Below are 16,895 nucleotides of genomic sequence, written 5' to 3'. Positions count from 1 at the left end.
TTTACATCTTTTTTTTTTTTTTTTTTTACATCTAAAGACTGGGACTCTATCTTAAGTATCCTGGTATCTTCTGTATTGAAAGTCTGCTAATTAAAATTCTTTGGGCTTTGACATCTGTCAGTATTTTTTTCACCAAAGGTCATGGCCCATTAGCAGCCATGAAATGGGTATTTCTTTTTTTAAAAGAATAGAATAGAAAAATGTCAGAGTGCATTCCAACTAGTAAGGAGAGGTATTGTTTCCTATATATGTGTTCTGGGTCACATTATAAAATGAATCTTTCATTTTGGATCATAGTCCAAGAAGTTTGAAAAACCCTGAACTGGCTATTACAGCTTGAAGGAATACCATTATTTGCATGAGTGTTTGGGAAATGGTAGCAAAAAGTACAAAGGTATTTTGGTTTCGGTGCTGAAAACTCAGTAGTATTCACAAGAGAAAAATCTGATGCGAGATATATTACTGACAAGATAATAACCAAATAACTTGATTTGTTCACAGAGTGCAATGATTCTTATGAACGTGTATTGCAATAAGATTCTGAAGCCTGTAGATGGTTCCTGTTGTCAACCTCGGCCTCCTCTTACTCTCATACAGAAGCTAGCTGCTTGTTTTTTCACTTTATCTATTATCGGATATTTAATTTTTTATATAATCCATCGTAATGCTCACCGGAAGAATAAGACATGTACTGATTTGGAAAGTGGAGAGGAAAAAAAAAATATTATCAATACCCCTGTGTCTCCATTAGAAATACTTTTACAGTCTTTCTGCAAACTTGGCCTGATAATGGCTTACTTCTATATGTGTGACCGTGCAAATCTATTTATGAAGGAAAATAAATTTTATACACATTCAACTTTCTTTATTCCAATTATCTACATCTTGGTTTTGGGAGTATTTTACAATGAAAATACTAAGGAGGTAAGAGTCATTTTCTTTTTAGCTAATGTTATCCTTTTTATCTCATTATAAACTCTGGATTAAATAAATAATATCATTTATCATACCAGAATATTCAAACATGTATGTAGAATACAAAGGGATATTGTAGTTGTACTTTGCCTGGTGGACTCTTAACAGTTGCTTTTTTGAAACAGTTTGGAAAAAGTTCAAAGAGTCATGTGAAGATTGTTGAAAAGTCGGTAAATAATGATCTGTGAAAAAGATGTCATAACTTAGTGTTCTTTTGCCTGTTTGGGGATGGAGAAAGTGGAGATGCTCCCAATTTTATAATGGTCTGCAAACATGAGATACTATTATCTTATATCAAGTGAAAAAAAATGTAACTTAAAAATATAATTAACAAATGCCTATATGCACATTTTATATTTATATATTTATACAGTCAGACAAGTATACACACAAATTCGAATGCACGTAATAATGTGGGCACTGCTTACAATATTCTGAATTTCCTATTTTAGAATTATTGTAATTGCTTAGAATATTGGTACAACTTCTTTATAAGGCATGATTTATTTGAATTAATAAACTCTATTGTAAGAAATAACTCTCATATGAGGATTACTAATCAGTTTTTTAATCTCCAATGAGAATATCCTTGGGAAAATAAACTATAATAATAGACCCTTTTTTCACATGAAAGTATAAGAGAACTATAAGGTCTTTTCTAGCTGAAACTCTTAAGATTCTTTTAAAGAAAATTATAAAATGCCATTTTTTAGTTTTACAAACATATCTGTCACAATATAAATGTAATCTTAATATAAAACCATGAGTAGCAACTTAAATATTTAAAATCTCTTTTAGTTTATATTAATCTTCAAATTCATATTGTATTTTAAATAGTTTTATTATATCTTTTATCAAATCAAATGCCAATCTTTAATTGTTTTTCCCCCCAAGGTTCTTTTGACAGAAGCATTAGCTTTATATCCTATAAAAAAAATTTACTTAATAATAGCTTCATAGTGAATTTTAAAACAGACTTTGGTTCTTTTCCACAGACTAAAGTGTTAAATAGAGAACAAACAGATGAATGGAAAGGCTGGATGCAGCTTGTGATTCTGATTTATCATATCTCTGGAGCAAGTACAGTAAGTATTTTGAATTTATGTTCAGAAGACATAGGAAATGGTGGGACTATACTGTTTCTTTCAGGGCATCACCTCTTTTGTGTTTTATATTCTCCACCTTTAGAAACCTGTTTTATTTCCCACCCAATCATTATACCTTCCCATTCTTCTCCTACCACCCAACTCTTTGAGAAGGTATAGTTTCAAGGCAATAATTTATTTGTAATACTTGGCCTTAATTTTAATTAGTAGAAGCAGCTGATAACCTAAGGGTATTATTTCATGCCACCCCGTTGGACAGCTAATTTAAACTTAGGAAGAAACTGTGTAGATGCAAAGGATTTCAAATAGGCAAGTTCCTATCAAAAGAAATCAAGTTAGATGATTATATTTATATTCTACCCTTACTTGTATTTTAGGAAGTTTGGCCAACTGTTTTTACCCCTTTATAATTTAAAAACCTTAGAATTCTTTTGCCCCAGTATTCAAAGAACTCAGGTACTAAGGGACTACCATTGTACCATTTTTGTGCCCTACTTCCTAAGTATTACCTCCTCCATGAGCCGGAGGACCCTTTCTGTGCTCACCTAGTGCCTTCTGTACCTGAACAAAATCATTTTTTCCTTCTCCCTAGGTGTCTTAAAAGACAGGATTCTCACAGTCTCGGAATACTCTGGATTTGTCAGGGGTAGGAAAAAATGTATTCCGAGTTGTAACATTCTAGCTATATTGCAGTTAAAATGAGCTTTTGAGGGTGAACCCAGGTATCTAATAACCACTTCTCACACAAGTTTTATAGTGAAGATACAAACTAATTTCTATAAAACATGTTTTAAAAATTTAAGAAACTCATTCATAATTTTGGAACTACCAAACTTTTTTATTGCTTACATAAAGCACACATCTGTAGATAGTATTTGAATCAATGATAAATTGAGATAAGAGGGGGAGTGTTGTCCAGACAGAAATATTTTGAAATTTCCATAGCAGCAGTTAGGAAGGTAAATAATACTGAGGTTTTTTTCTCTAACAGGTGTCTCTAACAATTTGAAAATAATATTATTCTTCATTGAGTCTTTTCATTATTTTCAAAAACTGGCAGTGATTTTATGGATGGTTTGTTTGAAGGGCAGAAGGTAAAAGCATGAAGTATAATTTATACTGAAATTGTATGGCTCTGACAAGTATATTTGTGGCAGCAGTGAAATTCCCGTGACACTGCAGCTGAGGGGGACCTAGTGTGTTCAGGTGGTTACAGAAGATCCCAGACAGTAGAAGAGATCCAAGGCAAGGACAGATGAGGATAGTAAGATTTAGTTTATAAGCCCAGTTCAGAATTTGGAGGATATATTTGTCAGATTCTCTAAAAAGTAGGTAGAGATGAATATTGAATCCTAGAAATATCTCTGACATATGAATAAAGATTGGATTAATTTGAGAGGGAAAAAAGGCTTTGTTTTAAGAAAATGCCACTTAGAGACATAATTAATTGCTGACATATTAAAGGGTGATACTCCTATTAAAAAAAATCAGATAGAAAGAATTAATGGCAGATTAAGTTCCTCAATTCAGTGATTCCAGAAAGAATTTGGATCATAAAAAGATGAAGGCAATTTGGCATTCTATTATAATCATTTGCCAAGCCAGCATTCTAATTCTAATATATCTTAGACTACATCCCAATATATCCTAAATTACAATTTTTAAAAATCCCTGTTCTGGAAGGACATACTTTTCATTAACAGACCATTTGTTATGATTAATTAACATATTCCTGTTCTTTTATGTAATAGGATTTTGTGGTTAAAAATTACCTGTATCTACATTGGCAAAGCATTATTAGCATGGGTTATAACGTATCTTGGAACTTGATTCTTGGATATTTGAGGGATTACCCTCATTAAAAGCTCTTTTTAAGTGCCACGGTTATTTTAATTACCTAATGTTTTTTATTTTGAGTAAAATATGTCAAACTTTAGTTGTGCCTTGTTTTTATACTAAAATAGAAACCATAAAAAATTACAGAGAATTATTAAAATAATCCAGATGGTCTGGCAGATTGCAGTTGTTGGTATAAACATTCCTTTAAAACATAATCTATAGGAAATATGGGTAAAATACTGTGAATTTAATATGGAGAGTACAGCAAGTTAGGTTTATACAGTAGATGATTTTGTGTTCCACTGTGGGTTTTTTTCCTTTGGGAGTTTATAAGTAACTTTCATGAAAGAATATGAATAAAAGATCTTGAGGAAAAATTTGTGGGACTAGAAAAAGAACAGAATCGGAAGCTAGCCTAGCTATTAATTATAATGCAGTTGGAAATCAAAATATATTTTAATACTAAAATTTTGTTGTAATACTTGACTCATGAAAGATAAAAAGAAAAATAATTTGAATTAAAGGAGAATAAAGAGGAATGACAACCAAGTGCGATGTGTGATCCTTGATTCAATATTGCTAAAAAAAATTATTTTTAAACCGTAAAGGATGCTACTGGGACAATCAGGGTATTTGAATACAGATTTACAATAGATACTGTTATATTCATATTAAATCTTGGGTATGATAATGATAATATAGTCATGTAAGAAACTATTCTTTCTTCTTAGAAGATACTTGCTAAAATATTTAGGGATGATGTCGTGTACAACATTCTTTAAAATGGGTCAGCATGGTATATGGGTGTCCATTGTACTATTCTTTCAATTTTCCTGTTGACTTAAAATATGTTAAAATAAAAACTTGGGAGAAGTATTACATGAAATTTGTAATAATCCCACATTGGCAGGTACTTGGCAGATTATTGTGATGGTGTTTAATTTAATTTAAATGAATAGTATTTACTATTTAAATGTAATAACCAAGTCTCAACTCTGTAGGCCCAGCCCCAGTCTTGAAGGGATTTCAAAGCATGTTTTATGGACAGTGGTTAAAGTAACTGGGAAGAGTTAGCCTAGGTTGGACAGCTGTTTTCAGATACTTGTAGAACAGTCAGATAAAAGAGTGACTAAGTGTGGTACAAATGGCTCTGGAGCTAGACTCTCCATTATGGAAGCCACTAGCTACATGTGGCTGTTGAGCACTTGAAGTATAGCTGGTTGGAATTGAGGCGTTCTGTGAACATGACAGACACACCAGTTAAGTATGATTCATTGTGATAAATGCATAATGAGTTAAAAAACTTGATGTAAAAAATATAAAATATCTCACTACATGCTTATTACATGTTGAAATGATAATATTTTAAATATATTTAGTTAAATGCATTGTATTTATTAAAATTAGTTTCACTTGATTCTTTTGGCTTTTTAAATATTCTGGTAGCCATGTTAAAAAAGTACTGTATGGCTCGCATTTTATCTTGATTGCATAGCACTGTCCTAGAGAGCTGAAGTTGGTAGCTTTTACACAGTTAGATTTCAACCTTTCTTGAAAAGGAACTTTATGGTAGAAAATGATCATCTGAAAATGGAATGGATTGCCTTGGGAATTGGTATGTTTTCTGCTATTAAAAAGTGTTCAAGGGGGTGCCACCCAGGTGCCACCCCACCACCCAGTTGGTTAAGCATCCAACTCTTGATTTCAGCTCAGGTCATGATCTCAGAGTTGTGAGATCAAGCCTCGTGTAGGACTCCGCCCTGGGTCGTGGAGCCTGCTGAAGATTCCTTCTCTCCTTCTCCCTCTGCTCCACCCTTCGCCACCCTCTTAAAAAAAAAAAAATGTTTAGATACTTGAAGGGAATATTTTAGAGTGCTTTCAAGAATAAGGTAACAGGCTTAGAATAGATAAATCCTGAGGTTAAGATGACATTTGCTACCTTCATCATCATTGTGATTCTAGTATGTTACACCTTCATTGAAAATTTCTGATTTAATGATGAGATAAGACATTTAAAAAGAACTGATGATGAAGGGCAATAAATAAAAACTATTTTTGATATATAGATTGTGAGTGCTTTAAGAATACCAAGGAAGGAAAAATGACTTTCATCTGAGAGTAAAGATAGGAAATTTTGAACAGGGCTCTAAAGAAGAATAGGATTTGAATAAGCAAAATATGGTCACAAGAAGAACATTCCAGGGTAGAATAAACAGATAAACAAAGGAAAGGTGACAGGGAAGCACAAGAAGGACCAGTATGGGAAACAGAGAATCTTAACAGTTTGGCTAGAATGGAGGCGGTATTGAAGAATTTATGACCTATTATAAATTCAGGGGTTTTTGCCTTCTCAGAAAAGAAAAAGATGTGTTCAAGGGTGCATTCAAGGATATATACAAAAGATGCATACATTCAAGGACTTATAAAATCTATTTAGGGTGTCTACTTAATTATTTTTTCCTACAAAAGTATCACTTGGGAAAGACACATTAACCTGAAGTGGCCATAAGCAGTGTCAATGCTGGATAATTACAGAGGTGATCAGATGAGTCTGTAAAATAGAAGCCAAAAAATTTTTACATAGATTTAGTAATTATCCCTGAAAAAATAGTCTTATAATTGCAAGGGTTGGATGTCACTGAATAAGGCTTTTAAAGATCATTTTAAAAAACAGAGTACTACTTGTGTTGTGGAGATCATGAATATACACGTAAAGGACCAATGGCTGATGGACAGGGTGAATGACAGTGTTCTAGGGTTTTGAGAATTAGGACTTACAAATGAGATGATATTTCCAGTGATTCCCATAAAATATAGATCAGAAATGTGTTACATTTCATTTAACTTAGAAATGAAGCTAGGATGCTCTGAAAAACCATCGTAAATGATTCTAAGGGTCTTGGTCGTGAAACATTGATGTGGGAGTGTAGAATAAAATTGTTTTATAAATTAAGAGTGGGAGGGAAATAGGATTTCTAAATTATGGTTGCATATGTTTTTTAATATATATTTGTTGCTAAATAATTATATATTATAAGTAGTTATATGACAATTTACAAATCTAAAGTCTGTGTAGTTGAGGGGGCCAAAATTTATGGGATTTTTGTTTTGTTTTTTTATCTTCTCATTGGGAAAATGTGAAATCTACAGTTACCTTATATTCAGCCTATCTGGTGATTAGTAATTATGGATATCATATATTTAATTCCAAGTGGAGAAAATGTACGAAGTGTTTCACCTTTATTAACTCCTGCATTCCTTATAAGAACCTTCTTGTTTTGCGGTTTAGAAAACTCACTTAAAGTCACGTAGCTAGTAAGTGGCAGAACCAGAATTTGAATGATATCTGATTCCAAAGTCTACATTTTTTTTAACTCTTGCTATGTTGTGTAGGTTTTAAAAATAAATCTTTTCATTGAGCTCATGCTAAGTAACAATGATCCATTGTCTTAATTTCAATGTATTGGTTATGATAATTCAAAGTATAGTTAGTGCCAACATATTTTACCTATTTATTTTTGCCAACAGTTTTTGCCTGTGTACATGCACATCCGGGTTCTGGTTGCTGCATACCTATTTCAGACAGGGTACGGGCATTTCTCATACTTTTGGATCAAAGGAGACTTTGGAATTCATAGAGTCTGTCAGGTAGGAATGTATTCAGTTCTTTTCTTTTTCTTTCCTTTTGGTGTGAAAAATATAAATATGGTCATTATAAAGACACAGATAATTTGAATTTATGAAATTACACTTTAAAGTTGTGTTATTTCTGTGTTCTGTGGTTAATAATTCGAGATAAATAATTTATTACTGAGGGAAGGGAAAATGTAATTTAGATGAGTGTCTAATAAAAGCGCCAGTACACAAGGGACAGCATTGCTAATTCAGTTCAGTTTTGTAGAAATGTACAGTTACCTGGGATTATTATACTGTGTTATGTTTTCTTTAAGAAGAGGATTAATATTTATTAAGTTTCTACCTTGTGCTGGGCACTTTCTGAATATTATTTTATTTACCCCTCATTACTAGCCGGAGTTGTGATTTTCATGTTTACAGAAAGGACACTGAGGCTCAGAGAGGTTAAATAATTTGCCTACGGTCACATAGTAAGTGGTAAAACTCTAATATCAATCTGCTCAAATTCTGTGTTCTTTGAATGACATCACATCACACTGTCTGAAATGACTGTTACACGGGTCCCAAAGACACTTTTTAATTTGAGTAATATTATTTTGTATCTATGACAACTCTCAATTTAATCCTAAATGGGGTAAATCAACATCAAACAGAGATGAAATGGACACCCTTTTGTTGAGGTAATCTAATCTCTGCTTATAAACTGTAGCCCTAGGAAGGAGGCTTATGATTCTTCCCCTACATTTAACAAGATGGCAGTTGTAGCCAGAGGACAGCTCAGGCTGGTGCTTTGCTTGGATTTAGTTAATATAATGATGCATAAATATTTTATATTCAACTCCTTACAGTGATTGTAGAACAAATATAATTTTAAGGATTAGTAAAATATACTTGTACAGTTATTACTTTAGTCTTAAATAAATGTTTATACTCTGTCAGAGAGAATCTATCTTTGCTCTTCATGCATACCTGGAATGAAAACCATTCTCTTCTCCTTTTTAATAGGTCTTATTTCGTCTCAATTTCCTGGTAGTGGTGTTATGTATAGTGATGGATCGGCCTTATCAATTCTATTATTTTGTCCCCTTGGTCACCGTATGGTTCATGGTCATATATGTTACTTTAGCCCTATGGCCACAAATCATCCAAAAAAAAGCAAACGGTAAATATATTCTCTTACTGTTAATAAATACATTCTTTTAATGTACTAAATTTCTTTTTAGTTGTTAAAGGCTATTTTTTTATGGAGACATAGTTTAAATTTATGTGTAGTTTTGACATTTGAAACTTTGTTCTTAAACTATGTTTCTAAAATGTTACAGCTAACTAATTCAAGTGATTATATAACAGGGCAGATTAGTAGTTTGCATGTATATTGTATGTGTGTGTTCTTTTTTTTTTTAATCTAAATTTTTCAAAGTCATTTTACATATCAGCTAATGCAACAGTTTTCAAACTGTCTTGTATAGAGCCAGAGTGAAGAGCACTAGAAGAGAGAAGAGCAAGCCAAATAGGGCTCTGGGCCCCTGCATCCTTCTCCAGTCTTTTGCAGCTCTGCTCTATTTGATTTTTTACCTATATTGAGAATTTTGGATAAGCATTCATTTGCAAAAAGGCTTTTTGTGTTAGCCAGGTTTAAAGAGCACTAATATAATTTATCTTCTAGACAACCTTAGCGCAGTTACTCCCAACCTGTTGTACATACAAGGAAACCTAAGTGCCCGGAAGGGCGTCACCTTCAAACTCCACACATCCCATTACTGATAATGTTCAGAGTGAGGCCGTGCTTATTTATCTTAATGCTCCTTTCCCTCAAGATCATATCATTGAAATAAAAGCTTCCCTCTTTTGGAAAAATTAAAAGTTGTTGTTTTTAATAATGTTTAACTTAACTCTTTCAACCACATACCGTATATCAGAAATATTTTCCACTGACTCCCATTATAATGTCAAATAACTTTTTCAGGTAAGAGTTGAATTCCAGCCTTTCATCAGGCCCATGAGTGTCTTTGAACAGCCTCTGTAGCTTAATCCCTCGACACAAACCTAGCATATTAATCAAATGAAATCAATATATATAAACCGTGAGCACATAACTTAAAATATGCGTATGTTAAAATACATCTTAAGGTTAAACCCTGATCCATTAGGGAGTTCTTAAGCTCTCTCCTTGGAACTCTAATGTTTCAGCAGTATTACCTAAGCTATATTCAACATGGATGTTAGAACTATATTGAACATATTGTTCCAAATTTTGTTGTGCCTTTGAATAATAAATAGGTATAGTTGAACCCAGGAGGTATTTTCAGATATATTTATAGTGGATGAACAGGAGATACGGAGGGTATCAGGCATAGGTTGTGGCCTCTTTCCTAGCGAGGATGCTCTACTCCTTTTTGCCCTTCTTGTAATTAATACCACTTACATATATTTTATGTATCCTGTGGGCAGCCTTCAATTATTTTAAGAACTATGCAGGGTGTTACTATGTTAAACAGAGACTATTAATATGTTTTCTAATGTAAATTTATACCTTTTAGTAAATTAAATATTTTCTCTCTTAGGAAATTGTTTCTGGCATTTTGGCTTACTGTTGAAACTAGCCTTCTTGCTGTTATGTATATGTTTTTTGGCATATTCTCAGGTTTGTACAGTCTTTTCAGTTTATATTTTGTTCTATGTTATTTTAAAGTTCAAGTCTATTAAAGTATGTGAGAAGAGTCAGAGCTTTTTTTTAGCTTCATTTTTTAATGACTGTAATAAAAGTGTCACTCTGTAGTTGACTACTCAGTGTAGTTCTTCTGAGACCTATCTACTTTTGTTACCACTGTTTTTGTTGTAAGAGCAATTTAAAGCTCTTCCTCTGGCAATTGTTCAAAATCCATTTTACTTGACTTTGATCAATCAGACGTTTATTGAATGCCTCTTATAAGACACTACTCTAAGTGGAGATCAAAATTCTCTTGACAGAATTCGCAACTTGGTTTGTGCATTATTCATTGCATCAGAGCGTTCCTTGATTTTTCCATAACTGCATAGAGTAAAATTTTGGCAGTTAGCAAAACCAACTTAGGAGCACATGAGTTTGTATATATGTAGTATGTTTAATTTAATAAAATTTTTGGTCATTTTCTTATCTCTACCGTTTTATCTCCCCCTTTTATGATGGTTGAGGTTTTCTCAGCTACTTTAGCAAGGTGGGAAACTGCTACCTGCTGGTCAATCCATCAGGCAGACAGATTATTTGGGCAGCATGATATTTATAACAAAATATTTTAATTTGAATACCTATAGTTGTGACATATTCTGCAGTTTGCTCCCATCTCCAACATTCCCTGTCTTGGACTTAGCTGTGTCAGGTGCAAATGCCACATAAGCATAGTGTGTGTGTGATCTTATAAGCTGGTTTTTGTTTGTTTGTTTTGTAGGCTTTCATACTTTATTTTCTTATTTAGAAATAAAGCATTTTTATTTCTGCCTGAACTCCAAGGTTTTTTACAGGAGATTTATAAAGTAAGCAGGAAACGATAGCAAATGTATAAAGAAATAGCCAGGTGACTGCAACAGCTGCTTGACATTTACTCATTAAAATTCCAGACGCTCCACGGTGCATCTGAGGGAGAGAAGGGAAGGTGAACCAGGGGTTCAATAAAGAGACTAAGAAGGTTTCCCCAGCTTTGGATCAGTGCACTGGAAAAGAAAAATACTTGGCCTGGTTACCCCAGTGTCTTGCACAAAATGGGTGCTCACTAAATACTCGCCCGTTGATCACATAAGAAACAAATTTTTAATCAGAAATAATATTTTTAATGATAAATGTGTCACATATATATGATCTCTAAGACCATGTATCTCTAATAGATACTATATATTTCTCTGTTTTGTATCAATATTGTATTTCTGTATTTCATATACATATCATATGTATGATCTGTAAGTACTTTATATTGCAACTCTTGGTAAGAATCATCCTCTATTTTCTGAGGCATAGATTTTGATAGAACCTCTATTTAATAAGCTGTAAGTATTTTAAATGCTTAAATGATTAAATGGAGAATATTGCATTTCATTAAAATAATAAACTTCTTCTAACCTAAAGATTCAGCATGACCTAAAATACAATTCTGTTTTCATTTTTTTGTTTGTTTTTTAATAGCCTTTTAAAAAATTGTTATGTTACATTTTTTATGCTGTGGCATTAGGTCTAATAATGGAGTTTTCCTTAATAGAGTTTGTTGCCATTCTTTAGTCTGGAAATTGAGGTTTTTGTTCTCTTCTTTGAAAGACTTCATTAATGTGCAGGAATGCACCCAAGACTTCTGCCCCTTGATTCCCAGATTTTCCAGGCTTGTCAGATTAATAAGAGGGTACCATTCACTAACTTGACCACAGTAAAACTGTAAACTTTGTTTCAAAGGCTAGTAATGGCATTTGGGTATGGTTGATTAAGTAAGGTGACTAATTCAGAGCATTCTTTTAACTCAAATGGTTAATTATAGATTATTAAGAACATTTAGAGAAAGAAAAACTATTTTAACCTTAACTATCATACTTTAGGATATTGATATCATATTGGCTAAGGTTTTTTTGTATTTTGGTGTTTTGATCTGTAAATATTAGCTGTTTTGTATACTAGATTGAAAACCTTAAATGGAAGAATTTTCCAGTTACTAGCTTGCCTTTTGTTTTTTAATTTTGCAGTCTCAGTAGCCTTTCATGTGCAGTGAAAGTAAGTTAACAAAAAGTTTTAAGTCATCTTTGTTAGTCTTTAGTAAAATAAATTTCTTTTCAAATGAATTTCAAATGAAAGAGAATTTTTAAATTGTGAATGACTCTTAGATAATCCTAACTTTAGAAAACTATAATTTATAATAGAATTAGAAAACAAGTATTGACTCATACCATCTTAATTTGTGTTCTGGATTCCTTTTCATAGGGTGCATTTGAGAAGATCTTTTCTCTTTGGCCATTGTCCAAGTGTTTTGAACTGAAAGGGAATGTATATGAATGGTGGTTCAGATGGAGGTTAGACCGTTACGTATGTATTTATCTTGTGATCTTTTGCCATTTCAAATTATACTTAAATAATTATTCGGAAAATTATAATTTTTTTTTTTAGTTTTAGAATAAGGAAACGTGTTGACTTGGTAAATTAAAGCAGCCCTGCTCCGCCTTTTTTTATAGCAGAGAAAGGGTATGCATGGGTATTTATATCAACAGGAAAATACTGTAAAAATGTTGTCTATAAAGGGGCCTTTGTTTGAGTCCTAATTTTGACTTATAAATGATCCCTCATAGGGGTGCCTGCCTGGCTCAGTTGGTGGAGTGATCTCCGGGTCATGAGTTGGAGCCCTGAGTCCGGCGTAGAAATTACTTAAATAAATAAATAAACTTAAAAAAAAAAATGTTCCCTCATGTATATGCTTCAGCCATTCAACACAATATTTATTGAGCCCTGATATATGCTCTAGATGTTGGTTTTGTGAGGAAGGAATATAGTAGAGAAAGAAGACATACCACCAGGCTTCTAAGCCTTACAATCGAGTTTAAAACCCAAGATTACTACTTATAATTAGGTGCTGAATTATGCAGTGTGGATTTTGTGATAGGAGTGTGCAAAGAAGAGAGAGCAGTGTCAAGGGTGATTCCGTGAATGTAATCGTGAAGGAAAGTTAAGGTTCAGCTTGCCAAGAAAATGTAAAACATCTAGCACAGCATTTGGAAAATAATGGACAATGAATAAATACTAATTACCTCTCTTCTTTCTTTCCCCTTTTTCTTCCATCCTTTTTTTCATTCCACAAATGTTTTCTTAATGCCCGTTCTGTGCCATTCCCGGTATCTAATACCTATGTACTTGCCAGTGTACTACAGGGCATTTCAAAGCCACATATGAATAAAAAGCTTTGCTAAAGGCTTGATAGCAAATAATTTTAAATTCTCAACTTTGTCATTAGAGCAGTGTACTATGATATGATAGTTCACTTTAAGTCCTTGTTTTAAAAAAAATAAGCTTTGGGGTGCCTGGGTGGCTCAGTCAGTTAAGTGTTTGACTCTTGGTTTTCGGCTCAGGTTGTGATCTCAGGGTCATGGGAGGGCTCCACGCTCAGCAGGGAGACTGCTTGGAGATTCTCTCCTTCTGCCCCTCCCCCCCCATGCGCGTGCACACACGCACTCGCTCTAAAAAATAAATAAATCTTAAAAAAAAAAAGGAAGAAGAAAAAGAAGCTTTATGTGCTTTCTGGCCCACCATATTTTTTTTCCATTCTCGTGTTGCATATGCTCCTTCTTAAAAGCATGATCTTGGTGGTATTAGTGTTGATTTATTTGATTGAAAGTATCAATATAAAATGTGTTTTATTTTGGTTTAGCATTTAAATTTTATCATACATCTCCATAATAGTTTTATTTATTATTTTTGTTGTTGTTCTTTTTTTCATTTTAATTCCAGTAGAGTTGACATGTAGTGTTCTATCAGTTTCAGGTGTACAATATAGTGATTGAACAATTTTATGCAGTACTCCGTGCTCGTCATTATAACTCTACTCTTAATTGCCTTCACCTGTTTCACCCATTCCCCCACCCACCTCCCCTCTGGTAACCACCAGTTTGTGCTCTGTAGTTAAGAGTCTGTTTTTTGGTTTATCTCCTTTTTTCTTTGTTCATTTGTTTCTTAAATTACACATATGACTGAAGTCATATGGTATCTGTCTTTTCTGATTGACTTAATTTCACTTAGTATTATACCCTCTGGATCCATCCATGTTGTTGCAAATGCATTCTTTTTGTGGCTGAGCGATATTCCATCGTGTATATATATACCACTTCTTTATCCATTTGTCAGTCGATGGACACTTGGACTAGTTCCATAATTTGGCTATTGTAGATAATGCCGCTATAAACATTGGGGTGCATATATCTTTTTGAATTAGTGTCTTTGTTCTCTGGATAAATACCAGTAGTGGAATTACTGGATGAAAGTTCTACTTTTAATTTTTTGAGGAAACTCCATACTATTTTCCACCGCAGCTGCACCATCTGCTTTCCCACCAACAGCGCACAAGGGTTCCTTTTTCTCCTTTTTCTTCCCAACACTTGTTGTTTCTTGTGTTTTTATCATTATTTTGAAATTATCTTTGTTTCTTCACTTGCTGCTGAGACTGCTCAGAATGAACCAGCTTATCTCATATTGTTGCAAGAGCTGTTTGCTGTCCTATTGCAGAGAGTTTCTAACAATCGTTGACTTTATGTCATTTCTTGAAGTTTAAGTCCCTCATAGAAACTTACAACCTTTCAGCTTTTAACCTACTTACTTTTGTACATAGTGTCCTCATTTCCCTCATTTATTCATGCTATTTACTGAAAAGTTGCCATTTAAAACAAATTTTCTCTTCTTATTTTTCAGGTAGTCTTTCATGGAATGTTGTTTGCTTTCATCTATCTGGCTTTACAGAAACGTCAAGTACTTTCTGAGGGAAAGGGTGAACCTCTTTTTTCAAACAAAATTTCAAATTTTCTATTGTTTATTTCAGTAGTTTCTTTCTTGGTAAGTTTCAAAATGTAATCTTATAATTTTTTGAAGTCCTAAATGATACAGAAAATTAACTTTAAGAAATAGGAATTTAATCAATTATTTTTAATATATAAAACTTTACTTTTAAAATCCTTTGCTCTGTATTTTTCTAATTGAACATAAATGCTAAGAGAATATGTATGTGTAAGTTAAATATGAAGAATAACTGAGGATTCAGTGAAACAAATTTTTAAAGTTGTAATAAATTTTGGGAAAAATATAATGTAAGGTGTTTGACAGGAAGAACCATCACTGCCTCATGATCACTATTTCTGGAAGAGCACAGACCTATGCTCCTCTTTCTCTGCTTTCTTTTCTTTGAGCAGTTGAGCAAACCAAAACAAGTGATGACCAAATGTGTGGGCATTTTTACTGAAGCTTTTTAAATAGCATCATGGAGTATAATGTAATAAACAAAGAAAACCGTGTAAAGATGCTGAGAAAGCTGCCTCGTTAAGGCATAACTGTTTTCATGAACTGATCCATATATTTTTTTGGTTTAGACCTATTCCATCTGGGCCAGCAGTTGTAAAAACAAAGCAGAGTGCAATGAACTCCACCCATCTGTATCTGTGGTACAGGTAATTGTCTTGATTTAGAAAATTTTTTTTCTTAATTCTTGATAAGAATACAGTTTTTAGAGGCAGTGAGATTTGAGATCAAACTATGAAATGTAGGTATATGACTTAATCTTCCTAAGTGCTACCTTCCTTTACTGTACAGGGACATTAAAATCTCTTTTAAAGGATTGTTATATTAAATGTATGGAAATGATTGGTATTGGTCACTTTAGTAGGCACTTAGAAAATGTTGGTTCTCCTCATATTTGTTTTGTCTTCATTTACTCATATTTCTTTATTTAATCATAACTATTAATGTGTTAAGTCCCGCGCTGTATATACACGTACATACGTGTGTAAGAAGTCCAGTGTTAAGATGCATACAGCTCCTGCCCTCATGGACTTTACAGTCTAATAGAGCTATGAACCAGTGAACATTCATTCATTGAACATTTTTTATTCATGTAACAATATTTGATACCTACTATGCACTAGATATTAGGCTGGGAGGATACAGTGGTAAGCACATCAGACCTAGGGCCTGCCCTCCCAGAGCCTCCATTCTTCTATTACAGGTAGTAATCATAGAATCACCGTGTAATTATAAATAGTAGTATATGATGCTACAAGAGAATCTAATAAGGGAATCTGACCTAGTTGGAGTTGAAGCAAGGCATGGTGAGGGGTCAGAAATTATTTCCCTGGGAAAATTAAGTTGAGAATGGAGGGACGAAGGCAGACAGCAAGAACTCAGGCCCTGTGGGGGAAGGGAGCATATTTACATTCAGGGAATTTGAAGAAGGCCGTGCGGGCTACAGCTCGGAGAGCCAGAGTCTAGAGAAGTACGTGGTAGTGACTGGGAGGTGGGCAGAGGTAAGGAGCAACTCAAATCAGACTGATGTTTTGCAGAGATACCTCTGGTTGCAGGTCATTATGGGACATTGTGATGGTGTGGTGATAGTTAAGTACCGGGCGCTTTGGTAACATGTGGGACTTCTTCCCAACCCACCTTGGTATCAGAGCAGGGTTCCTGGAGAAAGCAGTATCTAAACTGAGACCTAAAAAATGAGCAGTGCAGCAAAGAGGAGCAAGGATGATTTCTAGAGGATCTTCTCTTAGGTCTTAAGTTCTCTTCACTGCAGGAACTATTTTATTCCCCTTGAACCTCTCTAGAGTCAATAGAACTGAGCATGTGACAGACTCTTC

General features: G+C 33.6%; 1 protein-coding gene across 1 annotated transcript in view; it reads left to right on the top strand.

The window, feature by feature from the left end:
* The window catches only part of CASD1 (CAS1 domain containing 1), a 49,855-nt gene that overhangs the window by 26,869 nt on the left and 6,091 nt on the right, over positions 1 to 16,895 (top strand). The window contains exons 9-16 of the mRNA XM_032402133.1: positions 502 to 924; positions 1,971 to 2,060; positions 7,449 to 7,568; positions 8,562 to 8,718; positions 10,121 to 10,200; positions 12,493 to 12,594; positions 14,962 to 15,102; positions 15,633 to 15,710. Of these exons, the coding sequence (XP_032258024.1) occupies positions 502 to 924; positions 1,971 to 2,060; positions 7,449 to 7,568; positions 8,562 to 8,718; positions 10,121 to 10,200; positions 12,493 to 12,594; positions 14,962 to 15,102; positions 15,633 to 15,710 (1,191 nt within the window). The remainder of the gene's footprint in view (positions 1 to 501; positions 925 to 1,970; positions 2,061 to 7,448; positions 7,569 to 8,561; positions 8,719 to 10,120; positions 10,201 to 12,492; positions 12,595 to 14,961; positions 15,103 to 15,632; positions 15,711 to 16,895) is intronic.

Source organism: Phoca vitulina, unplaced genomic scaffold (assembly GCF_004348235.1).
Source record: "Phoca vitulina isolate PV1807 unplaced genomic scaffold, GSC_HSeal_1.0 scaffold4, whole genome shotgun sequence".
In the NCBI taxonomy this organism is placed as follows: domain Eukaryota; kingdom Metazoa; phylum Chordata; class Mammalia; order Carnivora; family Phocidae; genus Phoca; species Phoca vitulina.
The sequence above is the reverse complement of the archived record's forward strand: the minus strand, read 5'-3'. Positions and strand labels throughout refer to the sequence as shown.